The sequence below is a fragment of the Thunnus maccoyii genome, chromosome 7 (genome assembly GCF_910596095.1).
Source record: "Thunnus maccoyii chromosome 7, fThuMac1.1, whole genome shotgun sequence".
Classification (NCBI taxonomy): Eukaryota; Metazoa; Chordata; class Actinopteri; order Scombriformes; family Scombridae; genus Thunnus; species Thunnus maccoyii.
The window spans coordinates 10,604,590-10,624,366 of NC_056539.1; the positions used below are offsets into that span (position 1 = coordinate 10,604,590).

A 19,777-nucleotide genomic window follows, 5' to 3' on the forward strand; every position below is an offset into this window, starting at 1 on the left:
TGTAAGTCCTCCAAGTTTGAGCAGTTTTGCAAAGTATGTGGAAAAATGCTTTATTTTTCAGATCCAAAATTTCCAGATAATTTTCTAGTTTTGTGGGAGGAACTATGTAATTTGGTATTAATTATAGGGTAAATGGTGTTAAATTGGTACACTTCCAAATAATCACATTCAACTAATTGCCAACATAAGCCATTGAGTACTTAGTGATTTAAACATATAAGGTTTTCAATAGTAAATGAATATTTACTTGAGCAGGTCTTAAAGGAAAACCTATTTTCCTATAATTAGTATTCCATTACATAAGAGATTCTCAGGGAATAATCCAGAAATTTCCTGTCAAATAAAGCATCACCAAAATTGCAGTGCCCAGATGTGCAGAGCAGATTTAGACCTTGTTATCGTTTAACAGTCTTTCGTTAGTTGATGTAAAAAAATAAAATTAAAAAAAAAAAAAGAAGCCCAATTACATCTGCTGTTATTCAAAGAGGTGAAACAATAAAATGTAATAAAATGATGGAAAAATCTTAATGTACAACAAGCACTGTTGAGCAGCCTCAAGGACAACAGCATCTCCTCTTAAACAAAACAGTTCAGTTATTGATAGGAAATATTAGCAACTGTTAAAACCGTGATATGTTAGTTTCACGCTACCAAGGGATCCCAGATGGAGGGTGTGGAATGAATGGTATATAAAAGTGCAGTACTTTTATTCATGTTTAATGAATTTATCCTGTTCAAGTATTCTTGAAAAAAAAAAAAACAACAAAACAAACAGAAAATACATATTTATAAAACATGACACCGGACCTAACTGTACAGGTACAGATCTAGCAACTACTCCATTGAGTTGTCAGAATTAGAAATTGCAGAATAAATGCACAAAGGGAAATGTACAGAGGGACTTGTAGCCTCTTATTTCCCAACCCTAACTTCTGGTAAACTATATACATTTAGAAACATGACCAGATACTTAGAAATCCAATAACATAATGAAGTCAACATTTCCAAAACCGTAAATAATGCTGTTCTTGATGTCTTGGATGCTTCTTGTCATGACAATCGGACATTTCTGTTCTGCTCTTTCTTCTTCTGTTCAACCCAATCTGCTGTAGCAAAAGCAGATGCCCACAACACACATGCCTGACTGAAACGTCAATGCAAAAATCAGACACATAGTTAATGATCATTTGGTCAAATCTGCCCTTAATACTCAAATCAGGCACTCTGATTTTACGCACGACTACATTTTACAGGCAAGATGGGACCTGACACTCACAATTAGGTGACAGGGAACTCATAATACTGAGCAGACACCAGCGTGACCTGCTGTGAATTGCCTGTATCAGAGTGCTGTGCTTCATCTTGCTTGATTCTGTCTTGGACACAGTAGAGTTTAGACCCTGGAGGGAGGAATTTAATGAAGGAAAGATGGGCGTTGGGGTAGAGGCAGGTGCAGGGTTCCCTAGATGACCAGAGACAGGGTGAGGGCCTGTCCTGTCCTCAGGCAGTGGCAAGTGTAGGAGCGGCGCTGGCCACTGGGAGAGCAGCTTCATCAGAGGGGGTGACTTCCATCAGGCCATCTCCCTCACTGGTTGAGCCTACAGAGTAAATGTTGCAGAAGGTTTCATTTAAATTATGAAAATAACAATTCAGCATTTTAAAACTAGATTGCAGTGTTCCCCTAACCCCCTGCCCCAAAACCACAAATTGTAATGGTTTACATATATTTGTGTATGGATCAAACAAGTCGGATCCAAAGTGTCAATTAGCAAACTTGATATTTTTTAAACTTTGTACAGAGTAAGGCTGGTCGTTTCCTCTCACTTCCAGTCTTTATACTGAGCTAAAGCTGCGGCTAGGTCCTTCATGCAAAGACATGAGTGGTTTTTATCTTTCTCATTTAAAGGCTGAACATGTTTCTCTGGGCTACACTTAAGTCAGACTCTCATTTGTGGATGACTCCTCAGAATCTACAGCACACCTAATGAAATTGCCTCTTTCACAATTCATCAGTGTGTACTCTGGAAAGGTAGTAAGACAGAGAGTCTCCCATTGCTAGATGTAGTCAGTTTGTGGGTTCACGTCTCTGTGCATAAATCAGCATGTTTTGGTTCAGGCATGAGCTCCCTCCATTTATCCTCCCAAAATACAATTAAAAGATTCACAACCTAATTAAAAAAATAATTGAAGCCGACAGAGGGGTGAGCATAAAGGTGAAACTGAACTGAAACCAGAAGAACTTAACTTGGTCTGTGTTTCATTGTGGATACTTGATAAAAAAAGGAGATGAAACTAAAAGCATCACTACCTCATTAGAACATAAGTGAGAAAATAGTGAGAGAAAGCGAAGGAGAGAGAGAGGTGCGAGCATAAGAGGAAAACTGAACTGAAACTGAAACACATTACTCGGTCTGTATTTCATTGTGGTTACTGAATTTAATTAAAGAAAAAAAAAAAGAAAAAAAAAAAAGCCAGTGCCTCTGAGACCAGAACAGCAAAGCTAGAACTGCTAGTCAGAAAATGCCTTTAGGTGAAGATGCAGGGGTCCTTTGGACATGTCCGTGTTTGTTTTGTATAACATTTCTGGGTTATTTTCCTTCTCTGTTTCAAGATCAACCATCAGCTTGCTTGAGGGCTGTACTACGCATTGATATTTGAGAGGTGTTTGCGTTGGCTCTTCTGCAACCTATTAGGGCCATAATATCTGACTCCATCACAGAACTGGTCTAAGTGCCAGTAATTTCTGAAATCTTTTTCACATACATATATGATACAAAACTTTAAGTGGTCTGAATCTGGGAGTTATGATTAAAAACTGAGAGCTTTTTATTCCTCCTTCATAACTCACCATTCGGTGCAGAGATGATGATACAATCTTCCTCATCGTCATCCTCAGTGTCAGCTTGAAAACCGTCTGCCTCCATTGCTTCCGTCTGGCAAAGGCAGAGATGTTAGGACCATTTGATACAGTAATAAGCTACACTTTACTTGTGAAAAGCAGATTTTCATGAGATGATAATCTGGACCAAAAAGGGATGCTAACTTTAATACAAAATTAACTAAAATGTCACACTGAAGTGGGTGAAAATCTGTTTTTCTACCTGCTCAGGGTCAGCACATCTCTTCATGAACTTGGTGATTGACATGCTGCCTGTGCTCTTCCTTTTGTTGGAGGATGAAGATGTGGTGGAGGAGGTCTGAGGTGTAGTAGGAGAGTTTCCCTGAGAGCCTGTGGCTGCCTGGGGTTCTTCACGGGACTCTTCTCGAGCTCCTGTGGTGAGGTAGGTCCACTGGCAGGGCACTGGAAGAGCCTCCAGGCCAAAACGGGACAGAGTGTCTGTATGCACGTACCAGCAGCAGCGTCTGTAAGTCGAACGCTTCTCATAAACAGCGTTTTTCTTGATGAGGCGCTTCAGCTGTATTCTGATGAAAGGAGGAAGTAAAAAAGTCATTTAAATTGAAGTCAAAAGATTCATAAGAATAAGATGTGCAGTGGCTGTACATCTGTACAATGTATCCGAGTGGCCAAACAGATGTTTTGACGTTATTTAACATGTGACTAGCAGGGTCCATATATAGACTTTAACTGATTCAACCCAGGTCGAGCTCATCGTGTCCACACCAAATTATTTACAATATAAAACTCCCAGATCGATCATTTGAATATAGTGATGTAGTTGGTAAATATAATTACAATAGTAGTTATTTGTGAAGCACTATATCACATATTTACAAATAAACTGTTATCACCAAATAAGTTTTACCTGGTGGGAATGTTGTCTGCGGGGCTCTGAGGGCTGGACAGTTCAGGAGGTGATGAAGAGGAGGAGGTCTGCTGACGACAAAACTCCTGAAACTCAGTGATGATCACTTTGCTGCTGTTGAGATTGCCGTGCAGCAGAGGCAGCAGCTGAGCGAGTACTGTGAGCGAAAAGAGCATTAAAGAGTTGTTAAAGTGACGCGTCATTAACTCATGAATAAGCCAAAAAAAAGGCCTTTTAAAATGGTAACTTGAAACTTAAATGAATACCTTACAGGGAATAAAAATGTATTTATTAAGAGTTCATCTAATTCCACTATAAAAAAAAGTTTTTATTTTGTATACTAGTGAACTTCCCTCCCCAAAGTTTCCTTCCAATTTCCTGTTACTATCAAATCTAACACCTTAAAGTAGACATACCTATAGAAAGGTGGACCAATTAAAATAACATTAATATGGTAGCAAGCATTAATGATAACAGTAACAATAACTAACAGTATACCTAGAAAAAAAGGAAAAACACACAAACACAAGAAATTAACAGTTACTATTGACATTTCTAGCAGCTGATGACAAAGCCACCAAAACAATTAATCAGTTTAGTTTTTCTGAGTTTCCCTCCACTTGATAAAGGGAATAGAACCAGGTCATCATACTTTGGTGTAGCACCACCTTTACGCTTCCAAAATAAGGTAGTAAATGCATGACCTCACTCAATTTTAGCACACAATATACATAATATGTTGACAAAACACTTTCAATTGCTAGCACCATCAGGCTGAACAGGGATGCACAATAACAAATAACACAAAAACAAACTAGCCAACCATTTCAAGCTGCTGACAATTTGATTCAACAAACTTGCCACGTGGTCAAAATACAAAGGGAATATGTCAGATAAAAAGTTGCAACTGGCACTGTAAGGTTTTGTCCGCTGATAAGGGCAACTCAAGCCAACAGAGCCAGAAAAAACAGAAAACTGCAGACAAAGTCAGTCACCCACAGCCCAATGGCTGAGAAGCCCGCTTCGTTTGCAAGGACCCAGATAGATCATCACCAAAGGGCGGCTGCTCACCAGCTTTCATCCATGTATACAAGTGAATCACGTGACACACACACACGCTTACATTGTTCTTCTCTTTGTGACAGCTCCTTTGGGCTGGGGGTGGTGTCTGGCTTCGGTAAAGGCTCCACCAGACACACAGCGTAGGGCTGGAAGAGCTCAGAGCCAGGTCCTTCTCCCTCCCAGACGCAGCCCCTCACCACTGGCTCCAGCACCTTCATCTTCTTCTTTGTGGACATCAGCTCATCCCACTCCCTTGCTTTCAGCTTCTGTTGCATTTTCTGCTTCTCCGCATCGCCACCATCCTGGGAGGTTACATGTGCGTTAACAGTGGTGCAAACAGGAAGCAGAAACATTGTCCGAGTATTTTGAAACAAGAAGAGAAAATCCAAACAACTATTGTCTAGCAGGAGATAAATCAACGTTTGTATTGCAGCTCCCTTCATACCCATTCTTCCAGTGCCCCTTCATCATCCGAAAGGTAGCCATGAGGAACAAAGAAGCCGTCGTCATCGTCATTGTCATCTTCACCTCCTTCCTCCTCATCCTCCTGAAAATGATAAACAGTTCAAAGTCTTTTAAAAAGTAAAATTGTCTCCTTGTTCATACTACATTCCTGCTTTGAAGACGCAAGATTAACATAACCGTGTACGTTGTTGCTTTCTACAGTTCAAGAAACTAAAGCTGATTTACTGTCAAGCTCTCAATACATTCACAAAAAGACACTAACAATATTTTATAGGTTTTGATTATTCTGATTGTAATTCATTTTTTTCAAGTTACATTAATTGCTGCATGTAGATGTGAGCAGAGAAGGTGTTGTTTGAAATTTAGAGATTTTGGAGTCAGCAGCCAAACAACAACCTTTAATGCAAGGACCAACAAAATTCTCACTATACTTAAAATATCCATGTTTACTGAGTTGGATTTCATGACAACATGACCTCATACACTTGCAACTGCTCTGCCAGTTTCAAGGCTCTACAAGTTGATTGTTATGGTGTATTGAAAGAAATGGAAACCAGTGGCTGCCCGAGACTTGGGAAATCCATCAAATGTATGCTTTGGTTAGCAATAATGCTAATTACATTCAGTTTGTAGGAACATACTCATACATTTGCAGGTACATTAAGCTATTGTACTGGGAGCTGGTGTAGATACTTCATAAAAAAGAGAACAAATAAAGGAATATTAAATATAAAATATTTTCACCCTCCAGTGAAACTCACCCCTTCACTATGTGAGAGGGACTCTCCTGGTTCCTCTTCCTCCCATTCCTCATCACTGTCCACCTCGTAGTCCAACACATCCTGTGGTGACAGAGCACAGCTGTTAGTGTCACAGTTACTCAAATAAAACCGTCTGGGATAAAATGCAAATAAATATCAAAGCTAGAAGATTATCGAAAGAGATATGCCAGTATTATCAATTTCAATATCCATTTTAAAAAAAGCATGCCATGCTTATTACTATTGGGACATCGTATTTCTGGGGTGACAAACTGAACAAACTGATAAAATAAAATCAGTTTACCTTGTCTTGTCTGAGGGGGCAGCGCGGTGAGATGTGTGAACTCTTCTTACTCCAGGTGCCCCAGTACGCTGGACGGTAGTTCTCATGAAATTGCAACAGCTTCATGGATCCGTATCGTTTACGGTCTGGCACGCCATCTGGTTTGGGCCTGTCCACTGCTATACACTCCCTGAGAAAAAACAGCACATGTGGAGAGACAGAATGGTTAACGGTAACCCCACAGGGAAATCAATCTAAAATCTACACAAATCATCAAATAACTGCTAAAAATACTAATTTTATTTATTGTGGTTTATCTCACTTAAGTCCAGATGGAAGGCTGATGGGACATTTACGAAGGGCTTTTTTTTGCCAATATTCAATTGCTGATAATATTTGTTTGAAAACGTAAAAGTAAAACAGACTCACTGGTCACTTTATTAGGTAGACCTGTACAATCTAATGCAATATAATACAACAGCTCTGCCATGCTGTGAATTCTACTTTTATGACACTTATGACCGTCAAAAAGGTGATAATTGTACTTTGTATCCGGTGTTGCTGTTGTACTAGACTGTGTTATATTGAAAAGGTGATTCTAATTTTTGTCCATCCCATTTACATAGCCTAAATGAAGGGGGCAAAATATTAGAAAAACTTTTCAATACCATTCAGTCCTTCAATGAATCCCTAAATACACTTCTTCTAGCAGAGCTTTGAAGCTATGAGGAAGCGATGTCGGAGTAGTGTTTGAGTGTTTGGAACACACAGATGAAAACAGTGAAGAGATGGATTATAATGCAGGAGGGGTTTAAGAAGTTTCTACAGATGTTTAGATATTTTTTTTGGCTGGGTTGCCATTGAAATCCATTGTTTACAGCAGTGAATTCAAACTGGCTACAGCTGTCTTCTTCATGAAGGAGCAAGATGCAAACTTTTCAGAGTCAGCCTTCATGCCTACAGGGGTCAGTATTGAATCATCAAGAGACAGATTCAACTGAGATTTCATTTAAAGAGAAGTAATGTTATTACCCAATATTAAGTTCCAACAGGTTAATATAATGTGGCAGGCAATGAAATGCATTAGAGAACAACATTTAAATTGCTGTTCCCAATTGTTCTTGCGGAGGATTTTTCAAAGGTCTGACCCTTATTAGGTCTGTCATCGATGCAGGTCCCTTGACATGGGCAACCATGCTGGAGGCAGGGTAGGCAAACTAGGAAAAACACTATTACTAGTCTCACCTGAGCAAGTCTGTCTGTCTGGGTTGAGTGGGGCCTGACCAACGGGGTTTTCGTCCGATCCATTCCTTTAGTCCACTCAGGTTATCACCAGGGTTCCGCAGGTACTGGTCTAGTTCCTCTAGAACAGAGTCCTCACACTGAACCCGGCACAGTGGTGCCAGAGCCATGTTTTCTTTTATCTCGAATGGAGCAAACTTCCCACATGCAGCTGCAAGTGTCTGAAACCGCAACAAAAGCAAAGAAGTTGCAGTTATGATAAAACTGTTAACTCAATACTTCATTGTGTAATTGATCTTTGACACCTGCCTAAATCAAAATGATTTCTGTTATAAAGTGAGAGATCAACCAACCTTTGGGGCCTGTTGGATCTTGGGTTTCTGTAAAAACCTTGTGATTTCTCCTTTCTCAGCTTTGAAGCGCTATAAACAGACAGACATTGGTTAACAGGTTATCTGGTATAATAATCCACTGCAAACTTGAAGCATGTATCTAGCGCCCACCAACACCTTTCAACATAAACTCACATCTTTCTCTTCTTTCAACCGTTTCTCCTCTTCCTTCATTCGCTTCTCCTCTTCCTTCTTCCGTTTCTCTTCAAGCTTAGCCCTGAAGCGAGTTTAAAGCACAACATTCAGAAAACAAATTCACCAAAATAAATATTATCACATTTTAACCAACACTGACTTGTGGGACTCAAAACATGTCAGTAGGATACGTCAAGACTTTAGAATCATAGAAATCTTGCGTGACTCACTCTAGCTTTGATTTCCGTAGCTCCTCCTTTGCTTTTAACCTCTCTGCCTTTTCCTTCTCCTCCTTCTCTTTTTTCTCTCGTCTCTCTCGTTCATCTTTTTCCTTTTTCTCACGTTTTTCCCTTTCTCGATCCTCCTTTAGTTTGCGAGCCTCTTCTTTCTTTTTCTCTTTTGCAGCTTTAGCCTCTTCCTTCTGTCGTTCCTTCTCCTGTCGCAGCCGAAGCCTCTCCTCTTGTTCTTGTAAACTCTACAATAACAAAAATTCATCATCAGTTTTCCCTTTAAATGGTGGTTTTAATAAATGATCAATTGTGTAAGAAATATGACAAAACAGGTTATGTTTTAAAGCTATGCAATGAATGATTTATGAATCAGCAAGGGAGTCTGAGACAGACTTCAACCCCAGCTTGTAGTGTATACATCAAATGTCTCACCTTTAATGAGCGTCTTTTCATCTTTTTCTGATCTGCTGGTATCTTGGGGGTTTTCTTTGGCTCCTATACAGAAAAAACAAACAAAAAAAACAACTCTAATGACTGACCGAATGATTTGATACAATGTCTTCCAGTCTAAAGAAAGTCATTACCTTATATTTAAATGAAACTTGTCTTTTCAATTTATTGACATCACTTTTTTAATTACTTAATTTCTGCACTCATTGTGCGATTTTAACTGGGTAAAATATTGCTGTAAAATTGAAATTGTTATATTTAGGAGTGGAATTTGATTAGTCCAATACTGATGTTATTGTGCATAAATATCTACAACACATCTAAAAACATTACAGACATCCTCAAAACACTGTGACACTATCAATAGAGATATTTGATTGTCCTCAATATTGTCCAACTCTCATGTGATAAAAATAAAAACTAAATTATTTATTGAATTTTATGCTCAGGAAAATATCAAGTAAAATATACTATAGGGTTAACATGTCACAAAAGTCTATTAAATCACTGACAGGAAGCAAATGCTAATCAAAATCTCTGAAATCTGAGTGTGAAACAACAAACAGCTTATTGTTTAAATCATTTCATCATACAGTGTATTACCATGCTGTGCATTGAAATACATTTTTGTATGATTTTTGAGATACATTAGCATATAATTTCTTAGGAAATAATATTGTGATAGACATTTTGTATTACAGGATTGAACAAAAAGCAAAAAATGGGAGCTGCACATACTGTAGGCGTAGTAGTGGGTGTAGGGTCATCAGTGTTGGACTTCTCTGGTGAGCTTTCAGACATGGAGCTGACTGATGAAGCTGACAGCATGGACCTGTTTCCCAGACTGGAAACATTTCCTGACTCATTCTGCTCCTCTGGCTCACTGTCAGAATCCTGCGTTGTGTCAAGCTGAGAGACAGATGTTGTCTCATTCCCATCTTTTTCCTTTTCTTCCTCTTCCTCGTCCTCATCCTCGTCTCCTTCATCATTATTGACTTCTATGCAGTCTAAAGTGTGTGTTTTAGGAGTGTGATCGACATTACTGGATTTCCCAGGAGAGGTGGTTTTGTCTTTGCTTTGATGCTTGTCTTTTGTTGGGCGGCAGGGAGAGTCAGGAGCTGGTAAAACAAGGCACTTTACAGGAGATGACGTGTTTTCGTCAGTAAGATCTATAACCATGTTCTCATCTGAGCCTGCAGGACGCCTGCGGCTGAGGAAGCCATCAAGGGGCCCGCGACCATTAACCAAGGGTGGTCCGTTGCACACAGGGGGTGGAGAGGACTCGTCGTTATTCTCCCTGTCTAAGACTCCTTGTTCAGGGCAGGAATGTTCACAGGGGCGTTTAGGCGGCTGGTTCTCTTTAGGTTCAGGGTTCAGGCGCTTGAATGGGAGACGAGCTGCATGCAGAACACAAAATACTAAGTCACCATCAATGGCTATTGTGTTGCATCTGTCCATGTGCAACAGGTGATAGGGCTATTGCAAAGTTGTTCATAAAAATGCTATTCAACAGCAACAAAAATTCACTAAGGTTACAACAAATTAAATAAATAGAAGTCATTTATAATTGTTCATTAATGTGTTTATGTAAAGTAATGTCAGTGACAACAAAAGTTTAAGTTTAATGCACTCAGATCTCATAACTATAGAGGGAAACTACAACCATCTTGTTGGCAGCTTATGTGAACTTGTGTAATTCTTATGTGTATTAGTTGGGTTGGCTGTTCCACACATGTGCATGTACTACTATGTCAATATAACACCAAACACATTGAGGATATGATTAAAAATACACAATAGTGGTAATAATTAAGCGAACATAATGAATATGTAAAGGTGGAGTAATCATTAAAGGGTGCTGAAGATGTAAGGTATGGTTATGGCCAGTATTAAAATGATCAACCCTCTAAAATAGATTATCATCAATATTATCTGACAATTTCCGACTCTTAGATACAGATAGATAATCTTTCAATTTTGTCAAAAATTCTTGAAAAATAAAAATAAAAGTTTATATTTACCTTGTACAAGTTTCTTGTTGGCATTGTTGTTTGACTTACAAGCCATACCTGCAAAGAACAGAAACATCATCAGAAAGTAGTACTTCACGCAAAACTGTGCTTCAAAATATTCAAGTTTGGAATAATGAACTTGCTCAGAAATTGGTCACAGAAAAATCAATCATTGACAGTTTTGACAACTGTGGAACTGACACCTGTTGTGGTAACAGTTGAAGCTTTTGGTAGCAGATGAAAGGGCAGTGCTGACTTAAAGTGACAGCCACTGCAAATCAACCTTTCAGTATATAACTCATTTGACTTACTATGTTGGAAATCATAAAACCTAGGTGAACAACAAACATCTAAAGAAATAAAAACTCGGCTTTCGCCCTAGTGTGGCAACGTAGCATTAGTTTAGTACTGTAATAACCACACGACCGTGTAGCTCCTGAACTGTAGGCCTTCCTAAAATACGAAACGCATAAGTATTAATGTAAAACTCTGTCAAATGACAAATACGTTCTCAGTATCAATCTTCATGTGCTGCATTAATGACACATTAGTTTCCAACGTTGGTGTGCTGCCGCTGCAATATTGTAATAAACGTCACGTTAATGGTTGTGTTTGGTTTGCTCTCCCGCCAACCGGTATATCAGACGGTGCAGCAGGCCCGGCCGAGTCCGCAGTGGGCACGCACCTTTGGGCTGACAGGCGAGGGTTGCCTGCCCGACCACAACACTGAAAACTTAACAAACCACGGGAAAATGATGCACATACTACAGCCACAAGAGGCTCGGATGTGTGAGAGAGCGAAGACAACTGAGCAGCTCTGGAGGTTCACCTATGAGAACAGCTTTCATGCTAATGTTTAACCAATTCACGGACGCTAATCATAGTAGCAGCTCTGCTAAGCACCCCGGAGAGCTATGAGCTAGCACATCAATTGTAGTGCAAGCCACTAGGTTTAAGATTTTTAACGCAATGGTAAGGGTCTCCTGAATGTGAAAATAACTGCTAACGTTACTAATAGGTTGAGACCCAACTTTAACATGACGATATTGTTTGTCATGGGACGTTTAGCTACGTTTTCACATGATACTAATATGATTACATTAGCAACTGCACCCAGGCAGTAGCCAAGTTAGCTGTATACAACTGGTAGCTGCCATGTTTGAAACGTTAGCGGCAGAGTTTTGTATTAAGTTAGCGGTTATATCAGTTAACATTTGGCTCGTAACGATGACAACAGCGAACGTTAACGGTCTGTGGTCAGGGGAAACCGGGGTTGTTAGCGTCAGATTTAACTTTACTGTCACTCCGTTTGACGTCGTTTTATGTTCGCTTTATAAGTATACCATACTCCGTCTACATAACAATAATAATAATAAACACTTTGGTAAGTTGGTAGGACTATGTGCCAGCCTGCTAGACGTGGCATTAGCATTACCTCTTCTGCGGGGAGTCGATGCTGCCAAATGTCCGTCCACGGATGGGTTTTCCGCCGCCAGCATCCCAACCACTAACCCGGGGCCCCGCTAGTTAGCAATATTCTCCGGTGAACCGACTTCAAAACAACGGGGCAGATCGTGTAAACACCCGAGAATGCCCGCGATTATGAATCGAATCTAGACTTGTTGTTCAAACGACATGTATTTCCAATTTATTTCACATAAACCATAGCGCATTAACTTTCCGCATCTCCCACATACTCCCTTGGTTTACCCCGCTGCCTGCCTCGCGCTCCTCAGTCGGAATTGGCGGGAGTGTGTCACGTCCATCAATAACCGTCGCTGATTGGTCAGAGCCAAGCTACTATCAATGGTGGAGGCGCTTGTTTTGTACAACTGCGTTGCACGTTTGCACCGCCTTTCATTGTCATAAAGTGCTTTGAAATATCCTTAGCGGACGTTGAATTACAAATATTACGTGACATTGAATTTTTTAATCAGAAAGACGATATTTCTTGAGCTCATTTCATACAGTTGCGTAATATACTCTTTTTTTAATAAACAATACTATCAACCCCGACCCGGAACACCCTGTGCTCTAAACCAAACAACGACAGATGTACGTCAACGGGCACGCCTTCTCGCTGATGTTTTGGGCTTTCTGATTGGCCGCGGAGTTTGACTTTCTGGAGTCAGGGTTGCCATGTTGTGGGATAGTGCAATAAAAGGAAAGAGTCGGAGTGAAGTTTGACGATGCCGGTTCCTCGTGCATGATTCTTCACTCAACTACAGTTATCATTAGTTGGGCATAGTACACGACATTCCCAAGACGTTCATATATTGTTAATTCAAATATTGCTTTACACATTTTGAGAGACAAAAGTATATTTTGTTACTAATTCTCACCACCCACGCTTTTGTGGATAAATGAAGTTGTCAAATGTTGAAAATAAAAATCCTAGATAAATTCTTACAAAAAGAAAAGGGTTGCAATTGTGTGCTCCAATATGATAAGGGACTGTCCTAAACTGTTTACAGAATGAGCATGTTTATATTCATGGGTGGGATCCCGGGATCCGAAGTAAGAACGGTGTCATGTTGGAGTCACGCGTTTCCCGTTTACCGCTCACATGAATCCTGGGACTTGTAGTTCTTAAGGCGCCCGAGCGTGTTGAATACAAACGGTTTGGAACTACAGAGTGCAACGGTGCAGCGCAGCCGCAGTATGCTTGATGGGGTCGAAAAAGCGCATCCTGAATGATTCCCGGACCCCTGTGGTTGTCGACGGAAACGTGAAGAGATAAACGGTCTCCCGGTAATGTTTCTGTGTCTTTATGATGTTTTACGGTGACTCGGTTTGCTTTAAACAGTCTTTTCGCTCCTCGTCAACTGCCAGCCAGTTAGTCAAATGAATCAACAGCGGTAGATAGAGACACTACAGCTCATCTCTGCTGGACGACCCAGCTCTCTAACAACACTCTTTAGCTGCTACCTACTGTATAATACCACACATAACGTTAACATGTGATGACATCGAAAAGTGGTATAGTTAAAAAGAAATATAATGAATTTAATATCTTTGTATAAGGTAACTTGTTTGATCGAAATTGAGAATGTGCAGCCAAAACAAGCCACGAGTAACGCAACTTCAACTGGTTGAAAGTTAAGCATTAGCTTTGTAAATTGTTAACACTCTCGTTCTAGCCATATGCCATTTCAAAACAAGCTATGCATAATTATGTAATGCACAGTAAAAGATTTGAAAGAAAAAGGTGTTCCTGACCGGAATGGTGTCAATGTGAGTGTTTACTGCTGCCTAACTGCTGATTTCCATTTCTCTAGATTTGTATTTTCCAGGAAAGAGTGCAGACTTCACAATGGCAGGTATGTCACATAAAACCTTGTCTATCTATCTATCTGAAGTTACACTCTCTCTGCAGTGTGTTCAGGCACGCTGTCAAATATTTAAATGTAAAATGTGAACTGCTACGACTGTACTGTTGTGGTGACACTTAACTTTCTGTTTCAGAGCGAGTGAACAACTTTCCTCCCCTGCCTAAGTTCATGAGAATTAAACCATGCTTTTACCACAACATTGAGGAAGAAATTCCTGCTCAGCACCAGCAGCTGGTGCGCAGAGTCTATATGCTTTGGATGAGTAAGTGTTACTTTCTGAGTGGAAGCAGAAGTTCTCCCCTTTCTTGTCAGTTTAAAAAAAGATTACTTCCTTTCCTTTTCTCTCCTCACATCTCCACTGTCCTCTCTCCTCTTCAGTGTATTCAGGCACGCTGTGTATGAATGTGATCTCGTGTATTGCTTGGTGGGCTGGAGGTGGATATGCCTCCAACTTTGGCTTCTCTCTGCTCTGGCTCATCCTCTTCAGCCCCTGTAGTTACACATGCTGGTTCAGACCACTCTACAAAGCTTTCAGGTTAGTCAACATATGATAAATCTCACAAAGCAGAATCGTTTCTTAAATTACTTTCAGAATTTTGATATGTATGTTGTTTAAGTTTTATCCCCCACCCAGCATTTTATACCAACTTAGGCTTGTTTTCTAACTTATGTACCTAATATTTAATCACTTTTTTGATTCAAACTTTTGCATTTTCTGTGGTGGGAGTAGTCTGGTAAAAAGTGAGAATATGAATACTCTTAACACAAGGAAAAGACATTGAGCTGTTGATGTATGAGTCCAAAAACGATTGCTGCAAAGGAGCTTCTAGCTTCACGATTTGCACTTGAACCCAGCATTTCTAGCCTTTCTACGTTATGTTCAGTTGAGTACATCATGCAACTACACCAGTGGGAGGAAGCAACATTGAAATAAATATAGAGCTTCAACTCTTCAACTTCAACTCTAAGCTTATTTGTGTCATCCTGTTGTATTCTCTCTCTCGCTATCTTTCTTTTTTTTTCTTTTTTTTTGTTCATAGGGCTGATAGCTCGTTCAACTTCATGGCCTTCTTCTTCATCTTCTTCCTCCAGTGTGTTTTGGCCCTCATCCAGACTATAGGAATCTCTGGCTGGGGAACATGGTGAGTTGAACCAAACCAGCTCTCAAAACTTTGCACATGTTGCCTGCCAGTTTTTTTTTTTTATCAGGGAGTGGGTCATGAGGGCTTATCTCATGACACTTGCGTTGGATTTTAAGCACATTTTCGACACATGAAACATTTGCCAACATTGTTTCTCACAAAGTTGTTTTGAAATGATTTCAGAGCATGTTTCTAAAATCTTTCACATATATACAAAGCAACTATGCTTTATTCCGCAGTTACATTTTAAATAACTTTAATAGATAACGCTCTTAGAAAATGTTCTTTACTTCATTGGAAAACCTTTTATCATCATTTTAGGGCACATAAAAACTAATATTTTTATTATGTGGGTGATTAATTGAAAACAGGATTAAACTACAACATTAACACTTTTTATTTAACATTTGAATAAAGGTATGGTAATAGCAGAAAAAAGCTAAATGTACAATATTTAACAACATAATCAACCCCAAAAACTAAAACTCTGACTAACTTGATTTGAGGTTTTAAAGCGCTTAACTGCAATGATGTCTAAATTATATTTATTTTTCTCTGCCCAGTTAAATTAATATAAGTAGTTACTTAACTCAGGTTGATTTGATTCATATTCATATTTGATTCATATTTTTCCATCTTATTTCATAACTAAAACTGAATTTATGGCTCATTAGTACAAAATATCATTTAGACTTACACTATATTTAGGATTTAGATCATATCCTTACAGTACTATATATTTCAAACTTTGGACTCATTCTGACACATTTACAACATTAATTCACATTTTAATTCTTGGATTTACAGACTCACTTTCTTAGCACAGTTTAAGTCATATTTTAATTTTACAGTATATTGGCTTGGCAGGTTTTATATGTGCTTATTGATTCATTGTTGAAATGCATGAAAATATCGTAAATAATTTGAAATGTAGATTATTTACAGTATGGTCACTACCAGTCTAAAATTTGGACACACTTTCTCATTCAAGGGTATGGGAAGCTGTGCCCAAACTTTTACTGGTGCTGTACATTTAAAATGATTCAAACCAGAACTTTGAAATACACTAGAAATGTTATGAGATATTGTATTTTGAGTATAAGATTGACAGTAGATTTAGTGATATTTACCATAAACTGCAGTCTCACAATTCACCACAGAGTTGAACTAATGCCTGTCTTTGAGCTGACAGAGTGCTGACTACAACTCAACATTATAAATGTCATAAAGATAAGATTTAATTACATTTAATACAAGGTTTTATTGCAATGGATGTAGTTCGGTTCACCTTACAAACTGTTGAGTCAGTGTATTTACATTTTGTGCAGGAATAATATCTACATTTAATTGTTATGTACAAGGGTTGTTTTTCTTTGAAATTTTTATTTTCTCAGCCTTTTTAGTGGAACACTTTTATCATTGTCGTTCAGTGTTGAGTGCAGGGTTGGAAACAAAGTAATTTCAAGTTGAGTTACAGTTCATGTCCTTGAGTACGTTCTCATGTACTTGTCAAAATGCTACATTTATCCTCAGAGAGACCGTTTGCTTTTTAGGTCATTTTTACTGCAATTTTCAACACAAGCTTCCTAAAACTGAGTAATATTTAAGTCCAATAACTGAACTTATGCTTGTGATAATAACAATGTTCACTTGTGATGTCACAAATCAATATTACACTGATCGTCATTATGCTGTTTGTCACTGCATCTGTTTCCTCACTGCTTAATGGCACAAAGGTAACTTTGGATATTTGTTTTAAATCCACTATGCTAATTGCATACTATATGATGCACTAACCCATACTACTCCATCTCACTCTCACCAACACAAAGCGGCTGGATTGCGACAGTGATGTTTTTCAGCACAAATGTGGGCTCCGCTATAGTGATGCTAATCACAAGTCTGCTCTTCACTCTGGTGACTGCTTTAATGGCACTGGTACTCATTAAGGTGAGTGAACACGTACGCTGCAAATGCGCGCACACACACACACACACACACACACACACACACACATACATATTCTTGCATTTAGTTTTTGCCCCACATGCATATAAACTTGCTCAGACACCTGAAAACAGACACAAATACACATTATGAACACTTCTTGTCCTCTTTCTTTGCATGCTGCAGGTGCACAGACTCTACCGTGGCGGAGGTGGGAGTTTGGAGCGCGCTCAGGAAGAATGGAGCACCGGGATGTGGAAGAGTGCACCAGTGAGGGAAGCTGGGTTCAACGCTGTTGCTCATACTGCTCAAGGCCCAAGCTTGCCACAGTACCCGGCAGCAGTGCCAAGCTATCCCGACAACAGCCACTGGTGATAGCTGAGAGTGGCCTCTAGATGGAGACAGATAGCTGGCCATGTCTGTGGTGCACAAGAGAGTGTTTCGAAACATCATATCAATTCACCCTTACAGCAAAATGCATAGATGTTTTGGGGTTTTTTTGAGTGAGAGGACAGAATTGTTATAAAATAATTTATCAGAAGAGTTTTGTTAGCAAAGCTCATTAAAGCCCTACATTTGTTGTAGAGGTTTATCTTTAAAATATGCCATTCCATTTAAACTTTGTTTACATGTAGTGTATTAAAGTGAATGAGACAGAAATACAATTTTATGCTTAAAAGAAATTTGCTTAGGAAGATGTACTGTCTTGCAAATATGCAACTGGAAACTCAAAAAAAGTGTGAACAGCTTCAGGTTAGCAGTACGTGAAGGGCATGTGCCTTATGGACCTTTATGACTTCTTCTTTTATGTACTGCCAGATCTGCATGCTAGAAATTGTAGTATGCTGACAAACAGGGTTTTTTTTTTCTTTTGCAACGAAGGAAAGTCTGCAAACTGCGTGATTTTGATCTGTGTTTTATGCGTTTTCTGGCAGGACAGTTTGTTTTTGATTCGCTGTGCTTTATATCGTCATGCTCGCCTGCTTCGGCTGCAGTTTCTTGAAATGCGCCTTACTATTGCGTGCAGTTTTTGCATGTGAAAAATGTCTTGCTTGACTTTCGCCTTACTAATGCTATGTTTGTGTTTAACTTGACTTGTGCTTCAGTGAAGCAATGTGTGGAAATATTTCAAAAGATGTTGGTGCATAATCCTCCTCTGTGATTTCTCACTGTCCGCTGATGTGCCATAACACTCGCTTCTTTCCATTATTTTGATACTGGAAAAAAAAAAAAGGTGCACCCAAAGTAGATATTGTGTCCTCTGCCTCAGTATTTCTCAATTTGTATAGTTCCAAAGCCACACTGTTTGCTTTTAGTGGTCAGTGCCCTGCCGTGAAAGCACCTTATCAGTTGTTGCAATGTTCCAGTCACTTTCACTTTCACCCAGATAGACTGAATTTTTGTATGAAGTGACTGCAGTGTGCTTGCATGCAGCCTGACATAGGATATAATTTACTTATTTCAAATGAACTGACCTCATTTAAACTCTATAAACAGACACACATCCCAACTGACTGACTGAAATATAAACATTTGCAGACGGATCAGCAATTAAGTGGAAATTTGCATGTAAATATACAGTAGTCAGACTGTTTAAGTGCAGTCTGATATTTCATGTACCAACTCATTTCACTGTCATTCCAACAGACATCTAAACACTGACTAAAAACCAATGATTGTGGCTTCTGTGCAGTTTACTGCACAACATTTCAACTATGTTTTTTTTGGCTCAATGATTTAGTCAAAAAGCCTTTATGAAGGTGCCTGACTCATAGTTCTACAAGAATTAATTTTTCTTTCCTTGTTACAAAAGTGTCCTTCATGGCCAACTGCCAAAATTAGTATTTTGATTTTTCTCTGTTATTTGATAAGTGACAAAATTATGGATATGTTGAAGTAACCTTGAAATATTGCAACATTTCAATAAATATTCTTATTCACACATGTCTGTCCTAGTTGAATGTATAAGAAATATTTTAATGGTTTGGATATTTGGTGAAAATCTGAAAAATGGCAACCAACAAGTCTGTTACTTAAATGTTTCCCACACTGTCTTTTCATATAAATGCTGTGTGTGTTATATTTTTTTTATTAGTCTTTGTATTAATTGAAGGATTGATAGAATTAAGACTAGAAACCTTTGGCTTCAGGTCTCGACAGAACAATATTTGGACTCCTGTCAACCGCTGGACTTACATTCAGTCTGGTCAACCCTGTTGGTTTTGTTATGTTAAAAAAAAGAAGAAGAGGAAAGTGTAGAGTCTTTCACCCAGGCGAAGAGATGCTGCTGTGACATGGATTTACTCAGAAATGTAAGTGAGAGATGTTCGAAGAAACTGAGTGTGAGATACAAAAAAAGAAGCCTGTGAGCATCATAGAATAACTCAAAAGCAGCCGAATCTAAAAGAGAAGAAACCTCATTAAATCTTGGGAGGAAAAGTAGGGCTGATGAAGAGGAGAGAGGGCAGCTAAAAAAACCTAAGAGTGATTTCTGAAACTTACCAAACAAGCCCACTGGGTTTTTATTTTAGAATAAATAAACTGAAAACAATAGTTGCTG

At 39.0% G+C, this 19,777-nt stretch overlaps 2 protein-coding genes across 4 annotated transcripts; one reads left to right on the forward strand and one right to left on the reverse strand.

Moving 5' to 3' along the window:
- Window positions 1-701: 701 nt before the first annotated feature.
- Window positions 702-12,556, reverse strand: chaf1a (chromatin assembly factor 1, subunit A (p150)). The gene is made up of 16 exons (XM_042416254.1): window positions 12,232-12,556; window positions 10,806-10,853; window positions 9,523-10,181; window positions 8,767-8,829; window positions 8,335-8,579; window positions 8,105-8,186; window positions 7,931-7,999; window positions 7,581-7,798; window positions 6,357-6,525; window positions 6,053-6,133; window positions 5,272-5,373; window positions 4,888-5,128; window positions 3,765-3,921; window positions 3,102-3,423; window positions 2,849-2,933; window positions 702-1,598 (listed from the first exon to the last, which is right to left on the reverse strand). Exons 1-16 carry the CDS (start codon window positions 12,293-12,295, stop codon window positions 1,501-1,503), a joined length of 2,703 nt encoding a protein of 900 aa, XP_042272188.1. The 5' UTR covers window positions 12,296-12,556; the 3' UTR covers window positions 702-1,500.
- On the forward strand, window positions 11,429-19,159 carry scamp4 (secretory carrier membrane protein 4). Of its 3 annotated transcripts, none has more exons than XM_042416274.1 (7): window positions 11,429-11,619; window positions 14,075-14,116; window positions 14,262-14,390; window positions 14,507-14,663; window positions 15,169-15,270; window positions 17,103-17,220; window positions 17,404-19,159. In XM_042416274.1, exons 2-7 carry the CDS (start codon window positions 14,110-14,112, stop codon window positions 17,590-17,592), a joined length of 702 nt encoding a protein of 233 aa, XP_042272208.1. In that variant the 5' UTR covers window positions 11,429-11,619; window positions 14,075-14,109; the 3' UTR covers window positions 17,593-19,159. The 3 variants fall into 3 exon arrangements, with proteins under 3 accessions (XP_042272208.1, XP_042272207.1, XP_042272206.1); XM_042416273.1 differs by lacking the exon at window positions 11,429-11,619 and adding an exon at window positions 11,638-11,768; XM_042416272.1 differs by lacking the exon at window positions 11,429-11,619 and adding an exon at window positions 12,946-13,547.
- Window positions 19,160-19,777: the final 618 nt, after the last annotated feature.